The sequence below is a fragment of the Podarcis melisellensis genome (genome assembly GCF_964234715.1).
Source record: "Podarcis melisellensis genome assembly, chromosome: 9".
In the NCBI taxonomy this organism is placed as follows: Eukaryota; Metazoa; Chordata; class Lepidosauria; order Squamata; family Lacertidae; genus Podarcis; species Podarcis melisellensis.
In genome coordinates, this window is record NC_138541.1 from 4,808,575 (window position 1) to 4,825,960 (window position 17,386).

Consider the following 17,386-nt stretch of genomic DNA (forward strand, 5'->3'; position numbering starts at 1 on the left):
AAACCCTTGCTAATAAAAGCTGCTCTTTTTTGCCATGGGGAGAGAAAGGAGAAAGCATCTGCGAGCTCATCAACTAGGTGCTTCCTTCAGAGCTCTTCTCTTGAATAGGAAAGAGAATGTGTTGGTCCAAGACTCCCGGCATTAATAAGTTATAGAGAGCCTTGGGTGGGGGTGGGGGCACAGAATGACAGAGTGAAAAACTTGCCCTGTACTGTTGGCTTTCTGGCCAAATCTACTTCCAAGTGTAGAATTTGCACAGAGACTGGTGTCAGAGCAAACTAGACATCATGATGGCAGATCCACTTGTCATAGTCAGATCCTCACCAAGTCCCTGTGTGGGTAAGGTGGGGGCTGCTAAACAATTTTTCCCCCTCATGATTTCCCCACTGAAACGGCATCCCTACGGTTTTCCCCTCCAGCTAGGGCTCTGAAAATAAGAGCAACTCCCAACAGGAGTAGGTCAGCTGGGGAGAATGTTTTGGGGAAAGTGGGCAGACAAGCAAGGGCAGAATTCAGCCTTCTCTCACTCCCATCCCCTTAAGGAATCTGCTTTTCAAGGGTCTGCGCCTAGTTGGACCCTGAGATGCTATTTTACCTTTTTCCTACAAATGAGCAGGGAGCGGGCATCTGTCTAAATAAAAATATGCCTATGTCCCTTGGTGTTGCCAATTTAACTGCACAACCCTTGCATAATTTAAAGAGAACCTATCGACTCACTTAAACATGGTCTGCTAGTTAAAACAAAGACTATAAAATATGCATTTCCCATAGTCCTCCCTTTGCCTTCAGCCAAATATCTTAATTAACTCAATCAATCTCCAAAGCCCTTCCTAGCCACTGTGTGCGGTGGTCCTCCAAGTATGTGACATTTATTCAAGATATGGTTGACATATTCATCACCATTTCCACGTAGGAAGCTGCCATGTACAGAGTCAAAGCGTGGGTCCATCTAGCTCAGGACTGCTTACACTGACTGTTTACAGCAGGGGGTCGGCAAACTAAGGCCCGTGGGCTGGATCAGGCCCAATTGCCTTCAGGATCCGGCCCGCGGACTTTCTGTGGATTGGCATGGGGATTCTGTTCATTCGGGCTGCCCCATTTCCCCCCCTGCGCCATTCCATTTCCCACACACACACATCGCAGCTGCGCCTCCTCCCTCCCTCCTGCCTTCTCCCTGCCCTGCCTAGAGGAGGAAGGCGGCTGAGCTGAGCTGGATGAACGCCATTTTAAGCAGCCCCTCTCTGGAGCCAGCCCTTTCGTGCCACATCTTCCCTCCACCATTGCTGCCCCTGCCCTGGTACTCCTGGACAAGAGTGGACAAGCTCGCTCTGCCTACCCACAAGAAGCAGTGGCGGCAGCAGCGGTGGTGGTGGCAGCCCCTGGGAAGGTAAGTACAGTGGCTGGGGCTGAGGGTGGGGAGGAGGACTATTTGCCCCCCCCCTTTGCCTTTTTTCCAGCTCCTCCCCCCGGTGCCGTTTCTCAAGCCCACCACAAGGTCTGAGGGACAGTGGACCGGTCCGCAGCTAAAAAAAATTGCCGACCCCTGGTTTACAGGCTTACAGACAGGGAGTCTCTATCAGCTCTACCAGGGACTGAACCTGGGAGCTTCTGCATGCAAGGCAAGATGCTCTACCACTGAGCTATGGCCCTCTCCACATGGTCTCATGGGGGGTAGAGCAAGGGCTCTTTCAAACATCCAAAGAGACTGCTAAACGGTCAAAATGGATTCAGTTGTTTTGCTGAGAGCCAGTGTGGTGTAGTGGTTAAGAGCAATGGACTCATAATCTGGTGAACCGGGTTCGCTTCCCCGCTCCTCCTCATGCAGCTGCTGGGTGACCTTGGGCTAGTCACACTTCTCTGAAGTCTCTCAGCCCCACTCACCTCACAGAGTGTTTGTTGTGGGGCAGGAAGGGAAAGGAGAATGTTAGCTGCTTTGAGACTCCTTTGGGTAGTGATAAAGTGGGAAATCAAACCCAAACTCTTATTATTATTATTATTATTTCAGCAGGGGTAGGCGACACGGTGTCCTCCAGGTTCTTTGCAACTACCATTCCCATCAGCACCAGATGCAATGGCCAGTGGACATAAATGATGGGAATTGCAGCTTTGGAGGGCAACCTGTTGGCTGACCCTGTATTACAGAAACATTTCCCCAACATTTATAGTTTTTAAGACCGACTTACAGTAGATTCCAGCATTAACTAGAGTATCGAGACTCGTTAGGTGGCCGCAGAAGGCTGCAAATTTCAAAGTGAAAATAGATTTAAAATATACCTACCACCTGCCCTTATTGACTTCATACTGGTATAAATCGTCCGTTAGTCTGTATTTGTTGGCACTGAACGCCTTGTAACCTCCGTGAGCGTAGATGGACTTGGTGTTTGGATCATACACGCTGCTGTGGCCATAGCCTCCTTGAACTAAGGCTCCCGTTGTTTGCAAAATATTCCATGTATTTGTGGCTGAGAGAGAATGAAAGGCAGATATGAATGTGCCCTGCTTAATCGGCAGGTGTCATATGTTCCAGCTCAATCGCTACTAACAGCAGGGATCATCCTCTTTACAGAAATCCTCCCTATTATCAAATAAGAAAGCCCCTCCGGTTCACAGCTACTTTCAGCAGACATTGACTGGCTGTGGAATCCTTCAGGGTCTGGGCATGGATGTTTCCCAGAAACAAATAAGAAAAGCAGTTCAAGCTGGCTTACATACTGGCAAGCTGAAACTGAACTTTAATGTATACATTACAAAGATATATGCTGCGTACATAATTTACAATTGCTACCTAACCCAACGCCAGGGGATATGAATTGTCAGGAATTTGATTTAAAAATGAGAGCAGGACCACTACCCCATCACAAGCGACAAATACCCAACTCAGAAGGATTTACAATCTACATCAGATCAACAAAGCTGAGATTGCCCAGGGGGTGGCTGGCGGGTGGGGAGAAGGGAACAGAACTTGAAAAGGCACATGAGCATCGAGGATCTGGGAAGGAAGAGGCAAGGGATGGAAGAAATGAACACAAGGTAAGGCCGCAACAGAAACCGTGAAAATTAGTGGGTATTTGAAAAAGACAAAATAGTGTTACCTAGTCCTCTGCAGGAGGGGATGACAACATACACATACAGAATGATGACCAAGCAAACGCAATACGATAAAAAAATAAACATGGCAAACATGGAGCATTGAATGGAGCGTCCCCTTTCTTCCCACTGCAGCCCCCTTGTTCTACCCCCACCCCCAAAAAAATCTGCTCTAGAGAGCTCCCCATGGAGATGTTGGGGGGCAAGCAGAAGTCACAGGGGAAATGGAAAGGAAGGGAACATCCCATGGCACAAGTAAAATGCTTTTCTGCTCACGCACAGATGTAATTTGATACAACCCAGTGTTGAAACTGACGGTATAATTGGAATTATTAAAAGGGGACAGGTGGAAGAAGGAAATTTGTCAATTAGTCTTATGTAACATGTTCCTCTTTAGTTCTTTATGAATGATAGGTTAAGAGTCACTGTCAAAGCAATACCTACCCAGGTTGTATTCCTGCACGTTGCTGATGTATCCATAAAGAGGGCAGTGCCCAAAGATGACCAGCATCACAACAGAGCCGTCATCCCGCGTGACAATGTGGGCTGAGTGGCCAACAACAGCGTACTGCTCCTTGGTCTTCGGGGTCACGTGAACCCATGAATGGTTTGCAATATGGAACACCCAGAGCTCACTGGTCACGTTTCCAGATTCATCTATCTTGCCTCCATACATGTAGATTTTATTCTGGGGGGGTAAAGGTTTATTTCACATTAGAATTCATTGCTAAACAAAAAATGACCCAGCAAGAAAACAAACTCATAAGCACTTCAAACAGCTCTCCTTGGAAAGAAAGAACTTGAATTTGCACACACCTGCATATCACAGAATGAATGTTCTAATACAATCATTTCCACCGTTCACCAGCACATGTGAAAAGCTACCAACAATCTGATCAGAGGCCCCCTGAACTTGAAGCATGGGAAGTCCCAATAAAAAATTTATAATTCGGCAGAATATTTGGATTATTTCATATGTATATGTATTATTTGGAATATTTAATGTACCGTATTTTTCGCTCTATAAGACACACCAGACCACAAGACGCACCTAGTTTTTGGAGGAGGAAAACAAGAAAAAAAATATTCTGAATCTCAGAAGCCAGAACAGCAAGAGGGATCACTGCGCAGTGAAAGCAGCGATCCCTCTTGCTGTTCTGGCTTCTGGGATAGCTGCGCAGCCTGCATTCGCTCCACAAGACGCACACACACTTCCCCTTACTTTTTAGGAGGGAAAAGGTGAGTCTTATAGAGCAAAAATACGGTAATTTGATTGGATTGTTAAAATGGAAAACTTAATAAAAATGATTTTTTTAAAAAAAAAAAAAGCTACCAACAATCTAATAAATGACCCACCATCCACCCAGCTTTAGCCTCACAACCACCTTTCACCAGTTAATATCAGCATTTAACAGAAAATGTTCCAAATTGTGAAGAAACGAAATAATCTCAGACATTCTTCTGCATATTACAATTTCACCTAATGGAATGGAAAACAATCCCGCTCCTCCCATATTCTGTCCCTAAGTGTGGAGTCTCAAATGCCAGGGTGCTGAGGGATGAAGGAGATGTGCGGAAAGCAGACAAGAGAAAACAAAACCATATGGGGGAATAACATCCCTCCCTGGCCCCAATGGGCAAACAACTGAGGCACCGCAAATCACATGGCAAGCTCACCCCGCTCTATGACAGACCCAGGGAATCTGTTCCTCAACCCCACATCTTTAGCATACAAGGCCACTATGCAAGATCAGGAGGCCTGGAGGGAGGTGTCATTCGAATGCGGGCGGCACTCAGCTCAGTTCTCCTGTCCTCTGAGTTAGGTGAGGCTGTGCGAGTGCTGAACTGGTGCCTGGATTCAGAAATGGGCTGGATGCTGGCCAAGAAACTGAGGCTCAGTTATGACAAGGCAGGCACGGCAGATAAGTAGCTCCGGTGTCCAAGAATTAGCTGCACAATCTGTTCTATATGAGATTGCACTCCCCCTGGTATGCCGTTTGGGGGCAACTCCTGGCTCCAGCATTGTCACAGAAGGCCTTAGTAGTGCAGAGTGCTGCCCATTACTTTCAGCTGTTTTGCCAGCTGTGGCTGTTCCTGGACAGCAATCGTCTTGCCACCATGACCCGTTGTCTGGTAACCTCCCAACTGGATCACTGCAATGCGTTCTACATGGGGTTGCCCTCCAAGACAACGCAGGAGCTTCCAATTCATACAGGATGTGGCTGCCAGAATTTTAATTGGCACTGCCAGATGGACTCACATTACACTGACTCTAAAGGACGTACACGGCGGCCGGATCACTTCCAAGGCAATTTGTCTTTAAAACCCTCCAATACCTGAAGGGCTGCCCTTTTCTGACCCATATCCTAAGATCTTCAGATGAGCTTCTGCGCACCTCTGCCAGGTGAGATTTGTTGTATATCAACAAGGAAGAGAGAGCCCTTTAGAATGCCCTCCCTACAAGCGCATGGTTGGCGCAAGCATTCTAATCATTTCAGCACAAGGTAAGAACTTATTTGCACAGGTGTTTCAAAGGTGCTTAGTCTAGTTGGCCGTGTTTTGTTTCTAGTTGCCTTTTAAGTACCGTATGATGAATACTCAATTTTTTGGCACGCTTAGTTTTGTTTATGCTGAATGAGCATCACCCTGATATCCTTAAGGAGGAAGGACAGTGTGGAGATTAATAATCACTGTTTGTTTAAGTCCTTCTCTCAATTTCCAGTCCAAACTCAGTGACTGCAGCATCATGCTTCCACCGATGGATCACCCCCATTTTTATAGAGTGTGCCACATGAATTTCCTTCCATGCCAAGCTGTCTTAACCGGGCTCCTAAGGAAATTCTTCCATTCTGTGAATGGCTCCCATTGCACTCCTTGAAACAGAATTAAATTCGTGGCTCATTTTCCTTCTTTTGATGAATTTACTGCATTTATCCCATTTCATACTGGAATTAATCCATGAATCGTCATGGATAGAGCACTGGATTTGGGGTGGAGATGCCTGGACTCAAATCACTGCTTCACTACGAAACCCACAAGAACTTAAGAGCAAGGGGTTCTGCATCAGACCAAAGGCGCATCTAGTCCAGCATCTCGCTTCTCACCTTGGTCGCCATCCAGGTGCCCTTGTGCCCTGCGTCAGAGGATATAGCCTCCTCTCACGGTTGCTCCCCATAAAAGCTCACACACTGGTGCAACGCCTCTGAACATGGGGGCTGAATGGAGACAACAGAACTAATGCCCATTCATAGGCCTCTCCTCCATGTGGATTTTTAAAATACCCTATTAGAACCATCCACTCCAGTTGCAGTTATCACATCTTATCTTGTGCCAGGAAGTCACTTTCATGGCATCGCTCAAGCCTCTCCTCCTCAGCCTAACCTGAATAGAGGAAGGAGCAGCTGCATCATCTGGTTGGAGGAAAGATGGGATGCAAATGCAATAAATAAAGACACTATATCAAAGCTCTTTAGTCTGCTCTCATCTCGCTGTTTCTTAAAGGTAAAGGGACCCGTGACCATTAGGTCCAGTCGTGGCCGACTCTGGGGTTGTGGTGCTCATCTTGCTTTATTGGCCGAGGGAGCCGGCGTAAAGCTTCCAGGTAATGTGGCCAGCATGACAAAGCCGCTTCTGGCAAACCAGAACAGCGCACGGAAACGCCGTTTACCTTCCCACCAAAGCGGTACCTATTTATCTATTTGCACTGGCGTGCTTTTGAACTGCTAGGTTGGCAAGAGCAGGGACCGAGTAACAGGAGCTCATCCCGTTGCAGGGATTCGAACCGCCAACCTTGTGATCAGCAAGCCCTAGGCTCTGTGGTTTAACCCACAGCGCCACCCGCGTCCCTTCACTGTTTTTTAAGAGTCACCAAAGAGCTGCTTCAGCATACTTGATCCCCAGAGAACAGAGTACGCCCAAAGATGAGCCCTTCGCTGATCTGCGTCATGTCCCACCAACACTATCAAGAGAACGTGCAACTTGGGCGGTTGCCGAAACAGACATGGAATACTGAATGCTTCTCCTCTGCATTTCTACTGGGAGAAGAGTTCGCCCAAAGCAGGCCCAGAATTTCAAACCAGATTGGAAACACAGCCTCAATAGTTCTAATAATAGTCCAATCGATTTTAATGTTTGCAGCCAATGGCCATTACAATACAATGTGAACACAAATCACAGCCTCAATAACTCCAACAAAGTCACCTACTTCGTGTATGTCCAGGGAATGCCCGTATCTGATCACAACTGCATTCACGCTGCTGTTCAGGGGCAGCCATTCTCCAGAAAGAAGATTATACCTGCATAATGAAAAAGGTAAAATACACTGATGTATCCCTTTTGCACTCCGAGCACAAAGCTGCTATTTATATTTCTCATAATGCATGTGGGACAAGAATAGGGCAAACACAGTAAAAATGCTAAAAGGGGTGTTTAATGATCAAACTAGCACACGGATAAAACAAAAACTGATTTGACTCCAGTGCTTCTGCTGGCAATATAAGGGGCTGCATTTGTTGTGGTTCTTTGATAGAGAAAACAGACCCTCAAAATGAATTCAAGCAAGACAGGAAAGAAGAAGCAGAAACAAGAGGAATGCTTTCATGTATTTTTGTTCAGCACCATCTCCAAATATTCTCCCTGAAGTTGAGTAAGGACCTTCTTCATTAAACTTTTTTACCCTGGAGTTTGGTGGCCCACGTGCAAGACTGCAGAGAGATCACCAGGTACCACCATCTTTTAAGGAAAGGGAGAGCACAAGGCAAGAAACAGCTTAGCTATATGTCCCAGTACATTTCTGAGCACAATTCAAAGTGTTGGTGCTGACCTTTAAAGACCTAAACGGCCTCAGTCTTGTATACCTGAAGGAGCATCTCCACCCCCATCGTTCAGCCCAGACACTGAGGTCCAGCGCCGAGGGCCTTCTGGAGGTTCCCTCCCTGCGAGAAGTGAGGTTACAGGGAACCAGGAAGAGGGCCTTCTCGGTAGTGGCGCCCACCCTGTGGAAAGACCTCCCACCAGATGTCAAGGAAATAAGCAGCCATCCTATTTTTAAAAGACATCTGAAGGCAGCCCTGTTTAGGGAAGTTTTTAATATTTCATAGAATCATAGAATCATAGAGTTGGAAGAGACCACAAGGCCCATCGAGTCCAACCCCCTGCCAAGCAGGAAACACCATCAGAGCAATCCACCACACTCCTTGGCAGCAAATTCCACTGTTGAACAGCTCTTACTGTCAGGAAGTTCTTCCTAATATTTAATGCTGTGTTGCTTTTAACACTCGATTGGGAGCTGCTCAGAGTGGCTGGGGAAACTCAGCCAGATGGGTGGGGTATAAATAATAAATAAATAATAATAATAATAATAATAATAATAATAATAATAATAATAATTTATTATTATTAATTATTATTATTATTATTATTATACTTCAGAAGAGCAGAAAGAGAGCAGGGCCAGCACTGTACTGCAGTCAAACGGTTGACTGTTACTCATCCCAACATCTTGGTTCCCTCTAAATTTAGCACAGGTCAGCACAAGAGCACAGTGAAACCCCTCATTACCATTTCCCGTTAAAATGTTTGGAAGTTTTGTTTGTACTCACGCCAAAACCATTTGAGCATCCGTGTGGTTGAACATGTAACCACCAACTACCCACATGACATCATCTTGGACTACGGCTTTATGAGATGCTCTAGGAAGTTTGGGGATGTAAAATTCCTCCTGAGTCCAGAACGACTGGTTTGCTGGGACAGGTACTGAGCAGTCTGTACCTAGGAGAAGCAAAACCAAATGTGTCTAGAACAGTATTACATACTTTCCAGCACTCAAGAGATACATTTATATTGAGACATTTATAGGTAATAAGCTCTAATAAGGAGGGGGAGGAAGAGAGGACCAGAATAAAGAAAAGGATAAGAAGGGACTAGGGGGAGGAAGTATAGTAGCAGCAGAAGAATGGAAGAAATAATAGAAATTTCCACCCTAAGAGCTGCCAAGAAGCTTGGGGAAGCAGGATGAGTGAATCCAAATAGATAGCTGACGGGACAGGTTTTGGCGGCTATCCGAGTATGTAGGTAAAGGTAAAAAGGTAAAGGATGCCTGGACAGTTAAGTCCAGTCAAAGGCGACTATGGGGTTGTGGTGCTCATCTCGCTTTCAGGCCAAGGGAGCCGGCGTTTGTCCACAGACAGCTTCCCGGGTCATGTGGCCAGCATGAGTAAAATGCTTCTGGTGCAACAGAACACCGTGACGGAAACCAGAGTGCACCGAAATGCTGTTTACCTTCCTGCCACAGTGGTACCTCTTTATCTATGTGCACTGGTATGCTTTCGAACTGCTAGGTTGGCAGGAGCTTGGACAGAGCAACGGGAGCTCACATCAAACTGGAAACAAAAAATGCCAGCACCATTCAAATCCTTGCTAAGCATTTCAAACTCTAATACTCGTATCACAAAAGGGCATTTGCCACCTACCTTGCCAGCCCGAGTTGCAAACACATCCTTGGGTACCATTCACATTGCACAGCCCTCTCTCTGGGGAGCCACAGTCGTCTGGGCAGAATGGAATGTCACAGGCTTCTCCTTTCCAATGTTCTGAACACTCACATTCAACCACTTTGCTGCTGTTGGTGACCCTGCACTCCCCTCTGCCAGAGCAGTTATGAGGGCACACATCAAAGCTGCAGACAGAGAATCAGGAAAAGGTCGTATCAGAAATTGGTTGTCATAGCACCAGTAAATGGGAGACTGGCAACAGCAAACAACCAAGACTCATGCCAAATATGATCAGGTAGCTGGTAGTTTTACTGCTCCCTCGGGAGGAACATCCGGATCGAAACCCAGTATGTCATAGTAATTTGGGGGAAAGAAAAAGAAAAGAATGCAATACAATTTTGCCCTTTAATCAACCAAATTATGCTCGGCGAAAGGGGGGTGAAAGGACAGAATTCTTCCAGACTTTCGAAACATGTTTCTGAAGACTTAGTGCACAGAATCAGAAAGTTTTCAGCCTTTGGAGTTAATGATTTTAGCGTAAGGGTTTGATAGGCAGAACCTAGAAAGTTCTGTAGCCAGACAAGGAGGATCTGCAGAGCTACAAAATAGTGGGCTCATGGAGATAACATGGCTGTGCCCAGGTGAGGGAAGGTGAAATATTCAAAAGAGATAATGGTATGATTGTGGATTACACTGGGAACAAAAATATTGTTGCACTGACACCTGCAGCCACATACATAACAAAAGGCATCAGGCTTGTTTACACATTTTTGTCTACTTGAAGAAGCCATGGTCTGATCTGAAAAATACAACTATTTAGGTTACAAAACTGTAAAAATAAAGAAAAATTAAGTTTGCAAAACAATAATTACCATGTGGTTAGGGTAGATCAATGTGTCAGTGTTCACTTATCCCCAGTGTAAATATGACATATCGGCAAAAGTTGGAAATTGAAAGATAACTATAGCATGTACAGTGGTAACTCGGGTTAAGTACTTAAATCGTTCTGGAGGTCCATTCTTAACCTGAAACTGTTCTTAACCTGAAGAACCACTTTAGCTAATGGGGGCCCCCACTGCCGCCGCACCACCGGAGCACGATTTCTGTTCTCATCCTGAAGCAAAATTCTTAACCTGAAGCACTATTTCTGGGTTAGTGGAGTCTGTAACCTGAAGCGTATGTAACCTGAAGCGTATGTAACCTGAGGTACCACTGTACATGAAAATCGATTTCAGATTTGAAATCAGCATTGGAAGAACATATAAGAACACTTGAAAAATCTCATGGAACAGAAAATGGAAAAAATTGTTCCCCAGTGATTATTACTCATTAAATTTATTAGTCTCTTTTTTGCCACTTTTTGATATGTTTTATTTATTGTTTATGACTACTTCTGTTCATGTTGTGAGCCACCTTGAACATGGTTTTAATTTTGGAAAGGTGGCATACAAATAAATGATGGTGAGATCATGTGGTCCTCATCTGTTAGGAGGCTGGCTTAAGTTCTCCAGTCTAGGAGATCTGGATCAGTAACAACTTGTACATCAAATCACTTTCTTCAACTCTGCTGACTCAGGGCAGCTGGGATATGCATGGGGTATTTTTTAAACAAGGAATTACAAAAGGGTCATTCAGTTCACTGCAGGGCACATGCCTTATTCGTAGAATATCCAAGGTTCAATCCCCAGCAAATCCAGTTAAGAACCATCAGGTTCCAAGTAAGGGGTAGGGGGAAAGCTGCCAAGAGCCTAGAAAGCTGCTCCAGTTAGAGAAGATGCTACTGGCCTGGACTGGCAAATCATCTGACCTGGAATAAATCAGCTTCTTCTGTTCAAGGTTTTGTACAGTGAAATACCAACTGATGCCACAAGATGGGGCTACAGATTCTATAATTTCAAGTTCTGGAAATGTTTGTTGCTACATCCCAGATTGCCATTCCTTCTATTGGTGTGTTTTAGATCCCAGTTCAGTGTGTGTCTAAAGAGCCCAGCTCAATGTAAAGAATTAGAAATCACAAATTGGGAATTTGAAAGATCCAAGTATAAGTAATAACATTAACCTTTTTTTTAGATGATACATTCTGCATTTGCCAGTAGAATAGGGGAGGAAACTGCTATCAATATACCAGACACACAGGATAAAAACCATAGGTATGGTTAGCTATTTATGCTCCCAGCAAGTCCAAAATAATCACCTGCCCAAACCTAGCAGGGCAGAAACCACGTTATCGGTGTGTTTTCTTCAAATACCGTATTTTTTGCTCTATAAGACTCCCTTTTTCCCTCCTAAAAAGTAAGGGGAAATGTTTGTGCGTCTTGTGGAGCGAATGCAGGCTGTGCAGCTATCCCAGAATCCAGAACAGCAAGAGGGATTGCTGTTTTCACTGCGCAGCGATCCCTATTGCAGTTCTGGCTTCTGAGATTCAGAATATTTTTTTTCTTGTTTTCCTCCTCCAAAAACTAGGTGCGCCTTGTGGTCTGGTGCATCTTACAGAGTGAAAAATACGGTAAATGAAGTGCTGATTCAAGATGCAAGCTAAATCCACAAGGAGATATTGCTTCAAAACCAACTGTAAATGCTAGCAGGGAGAAACTGACAAGTGAATTTAAAGCAGTACTTCAAAGCCTTTCATTCTGGCACTCCTCACATACCCGTAGCCGCAACTTACTTGTAGGTGATGTTAAATCCTGTCAAGTTATATGCGGCATCGCTGAAGAAATGGAGGAGAGCATAACCAGAGGTGGCTACAACTTCTGGGACCGTCTCGTTGCTCTCCCTCTCGGGAACGATCAGGCCACTGTACAGGGGGAGACAAGACAAGACGCAGCTGCATTAGGAGAGGGGTTCAGGAGCTAGAACAGGCAAGGATGCAACATCGAAGACATAGCTTTAGATGGAAGACTCCACACAGTCCTATCAGTAGAAAAGTTGGCCAACAAAGTAATATATGGAGACAAAAGCATAACATCTGACCATCAAACAGTTCACAAATACCATCAATATCACTGAATAGCACAATTTATACAACCTGCAGCACAAGCCAAACTGTGACTACTCCAAGTTAAGTCCTACTGGATTCAATGGGGGCTCACTTTCCGGTAAGTGGGGTTAGGACTGCAGCCTTAGTCACCAAAATGAAACTCTCATTCACCTGAGTCAATATCCGAATAATTTAATCTGGATAATGCATCTGGTTTTAATTATGAAGGCACGCATTAAAAAAAAACCCTCCCATCATCATCTTTAGATGAGCAAATATGCAACCATGCATATTTAAAATCAAATCAAATGGATGAGAGCAAGACCTATGGGGGCACTTGCAAGAGCTACTAACAGGGATCAGTTATCTATCTTGCCCATTTAAACTCTCTCTCTCTCAAAAATCAGGAAGAGGTCAAAGCGATCAAAATCAAACATATTTTCAAACACCATTTATCTTCCTTTTGTACTTTTCGAGAATGGAAAGGTTTCAGCTACATATAAAATGCTCCAAATTACAGGAGGCAAAACACTCAAGAATTCAACACACACATATATGGAAGGGAGGGGGTTTTCATGTTGCATGTGCTCGTCAGGTGAAGGGCAGTATATAAATTTAATAAATAAAATAAAATAAAAATATTTCTCTCGGAGATAGCATGCCACCTAAGAATTGCCACAAAGTCGAAATGAATCGACCCCAAAAGGGAATGAAAGAGGACACATATTTAACTACAAACACACAAAATGAGAGATCAGAGCCCTTTTTATTTATTTCATTTTTAGCCCACCCTTCATCAAGCAGGTGATGCCAGGGTGGGGTACCTCGAATATAGAAACTAAGAGCGCAACAATTCCAATGAAAACAGTAAAGTAATATAAAAACCAGCCAATTATATGTCTCGCTCACATTCGATACAGCACCGGATTCTGGAATTACGTTGGTCCAAGAGCAACCTCTTGTTTGCTCGTGACTGCCACGCACCTCCAGCTTACATCTGCACTGATTCACACAACTGTGGTGATCACAATGATGTTCTCACTGATCAAAGCAAAACCTGATCACACCCATAGTTCTGGGGCATGTGCAGACTTCCAGAAGAACTGACCTTCTCATTGAACAGAGGTCCTTTCAGGCACAGAAAAGGTGCATGTCCCATAATATGCAAATGGTGCATGTCTCATAATATGCAAATGGTATAGCTATGGTGCTGGAGGAGACTCTTGAGAGTCCCATGGCCTGCAAGAAGATCAAACGCATCCATTCTGAAGGAAATCAGCCCTGAGTGCTCACTGGAAGGACAGATCCTAAAGCTGAGGCTCCAAGACTTTGGGCACCTCATGAGAAGAGAAGACTCCTTGGAAAAGACCCTGATGTTGGGAAAGATGGAGGGCACAAGGAGAAGGGGACGACAGAGGACGAGATGGTTGGATAGTGTTCTCGAAGCTACCAGCATGAGTCTGACCAAACTGCGGGAGGCAGTGGAAGACAGGAGGGCCTGGCGTGCTCTGGTCCATGGAGTCACGAAGAGGCAGACACAACTAAACGACTAAACAACAACAATAGCTAAGGTGGGCCGCGCATGGGGTGCAAGAGTCAGCACCCCACATCACACACCTGAGACAGCCTGTCCAATCTCGTCTACCACTTTCATGCAATTTGAATGCTTTTTTTTTCCTGGTTATAAATCCTTTGGCTAGACCCCTTGGTATATGCAAGGTTCCAACAAACAAGACCTTCTCTAGAGAAAAATTACTGCCACTCGACTTTTGCACATTAAAGCATTAAGAGAAATAATTTCACACTTGACGCACTCTCATAGGGCTCAGGTGCCTAAAGATTAATTATATATTTGCAGCCCTCTTATGTCTGTCACTCTAAAGTCAATGTTTCATCACAGCTTAATGTCAAGTAAACCCAATTGTTCAACCAAGGGGCAGCTAGGAACAACAAGTGCTTTGTTTTCCCATCACAGTGGAGAACTATTAAAACATCTCCAGGCCGTTGAAGTAGTTGTTCATAGACAAACCCATTGTAATAGCAGAGTTAACCAGTAGAATGCCAGGACTTTATTCTTCTGGAAGGGACCTGTTTGCCTGCCAGCCAAGATTCCAGAATGGGAAAATTACTTGACTACCCAGGATTTGCTATTTAAGGCACCAGAAGATGCAGGTATCTACGGAGCAAAAGTCCAATGAGGTTGCTTTAGGCAGCTGTCAGGTTCCAGCTGCCATTTGAAGGTGTAAGCAACACTGGCAGTCAAGGGAGAGAAAAGGAGACTTAGACCAAGCTAAGCATGTCAGTCTTGATTCTTGCTACAATGATGGTTTCGTGTGATGCAACTGAATGACAGTAGATCCATCAGGCAGGGACTTTTAATGAAGTTTGGGCTTACAAGATGTCAAGGCAGTCACTTGCCCAACTTTGTTTGTCATCAGTATCCACAGCAGCACCTGGAAGCTTTAGGCCATATGAAGACATCATCGAAAGAGTCAAGCTGTAGTCAGCATTATACTACCTAGGGATCAGAATCCACTTTGTAGAAGCCAGCAGCAAATCAGATAGACAAGCGATGGGGAAGTTCATTATTCTTAGGCACCTGGGGGAATATCAAAGCTTGCCTACTTGCAAGAAGAAACGCTTATAAGTTTGTCAACAGCATGAGCTGAAGATGCCAAACACAGAAACATCTGCTTAACCTTGCTCTAAATTAAGTTCACTTAAGCCAATTCTGGATTGCCAAACTGGCAAGTGTCAAAATAAACAAGTTCATCTCAAGATAAAACAGAAGGTAAAAGACTATTTCTATGTATAAAACGGTGTTTATCCCGAGGCAGTGATTTCTCGTTTAAGCCATTTCGAAACACTGTAAGCTTCCTGAAACCCCATTAATAAGCTCACTTCGGCTTTACAGATGAAAATGCAATTCAAAGCAAGTATCTGCAAGATCTTTGCTAATGACTGGGGTGGGAGAGATGTATATTATTTTCCCAGATGAACCACGGCCTCACTATATGACATCTGGGCAAAGAAGAAGAAACGGAACTACTGTCAAGTTCTCAGTCTTGACAACTTCCTAAAGCACCCGAATAAAAGCAACATGGAACCCAAGTGCATCTCCTGTCGAAATACAGAAGTGTCAAGGCACCTGATGGGCAAGGAAAAAGGTTTTCAAGGTAGTCAAACCATGCATACCCATCACATTTGGCTGGAATCAGCCAAAGCTCCAATGTGAGTCGGAAGGAAAACTAGTGGAGCAGCAGCACAGTGAGGACTGCTGTGCAAAGGCTTTTCCTGTGTTCACCACATGCACAGATATGCAAAGGGGTAGAAACTCAGGAAATGTGGGAACTACAAACAAAAAATATACCACATAATACTTTCCCTGCATTTCCTGATCCAAGGACAGAAAAAAAAGAACCGCAGACTTTCAAGACAAAACATGAAGAATCGCATCAAACAAATACGACAAACCAATTAGTTTCACACTGTTCTCTGGGGCTTACCTAAAAGCAGCCAGTAATGGAGCATAAATCGAATCTCCATCATATACGTACAAGTGGTCCCAGCTGCATTCCGTCGCAAAATGATTAAAACGGAGCCTAAGGATCGAGTTCGGCCTGTGGGAAGAAAACAAGCGGCGTTATTTCCACAGACCCTCAACATATTGCTCTTTTTTGGAAGCAAAGCCACAGCTCGGCTCTAATATTGTATCATCGTCTATTCTTTCAGGTTATTTTATTGTGATGCAATGACTGTTGCCTCATAACTTCCATCACCACTTTTTTTGTAGTGAGCATTTCTTCCAAGTTAGTCCCCATACAATAGGTTTTACTAAATTCTGAAGAATTAGCCAAAGCTGAAATTCTGCAGGCTATTATAATCTCAACACAATGAGGTTCTGCTAAAAGCTAGGTTCTGCTGACCAGCTTCATGCTACAATGGTACCTCAGGTTAAGTACTTAATTCGTTCCGGAGGTCTGTTCTTAACCTGAAACTGTTCTTAACCTGAAGCACCACTTTAGCTAATGGGGCCTCCTGCTGCTGCTACGTCACCAGAGCATGATTTCTGTTCTCATCCTGAAGCAAAGTTCTTAACCTGAAGCACTATTTCTGGGTTAGTGGAGTCTGTAACCTAAAGCGTATGTAACCTGAAGCGTATGTAACCTGAGGTACAACTGTATTGACAATAATTTGGCAGTTCGGACTTGCAAAGGAAGGAAATATTATCAAAGCAGTCACACAGTGCCACTGTTGTGGGGCTGAATCTTTATAGACTGCGGCTGGGGGATGCCACACATTTTAACCCCCCACCTCCACCCCAATATATTTTGCCTGAAAATGTCCAGTCCAACAACGGATGTATCTTAGAAATTTAGCATAGTCTCCTCACTTATATTCAGTTTTGCTCTCTTCTTTCACATCAAGGGTATGCCTTTATAAAGGCTAGATTCAATGTTTTCCCATCAAACGTGTTGGGTAACAGACTCTCCAATGGACAGATCTCACTCCTCTGTGACTGTAAAAGTGGATCTATAGAATCGTTTTATCATATAATCTTCTGTTGTCCTTTACATTCGGCTTCACGGTCCAGGTTTCTGGCCCCATATTTATCGAGAATTGCTGACAGACCTCAGGAAGCCCAAATAATATACTTATTAAACGACGAAGACTCAAGTAGATCCCTTGCAGTCGCTAGATACCTGATTAATGTCTTATTTCATAAGAGGAGAAATGGATCACTGTATGACTCTGACAGCTTAGCCAAACTTAAGAACCATCAATAAGTGCCAGAACTAAGACACATATCCACCAAAATCTGAGGGAT

The 17,386-nt window shown here is 44.4% G+C and overlaps 1 protein-coding gene across 1 annotated transcript in view; it reads right to left on the reverse strand.

Moving 5' to 3' along the window:
• The window catches only part of ATRN (attractin), a 165,335-nt gene that overhangs the window by 98,923 nt on the left and 49,026 nt on the right, over positions 1 to 17,386 (reverse strand). Inside the window, 7 exon segments of the mRNA XM_081924761.1 lie at positions 2,279 to 2,462; positions 3,532 to 3,775; positions 7,292 to 7,382; positions 8,688 to 8,856; positions 9,558 to 9,763; positions 12,247 to 12,375; positions 16,065 to 16,178. Coding sequence (XP_081780887.1) covers positions 2,279 to 2,462; positions 3,532 to 3,775; positions 7,292 to 7,382; positions 8,688 to 8,856; positions 9,558 to 9,763; positions 12,247 to 12,375; positions 16,065 to 16,178 — 1,137 coding nt within the window.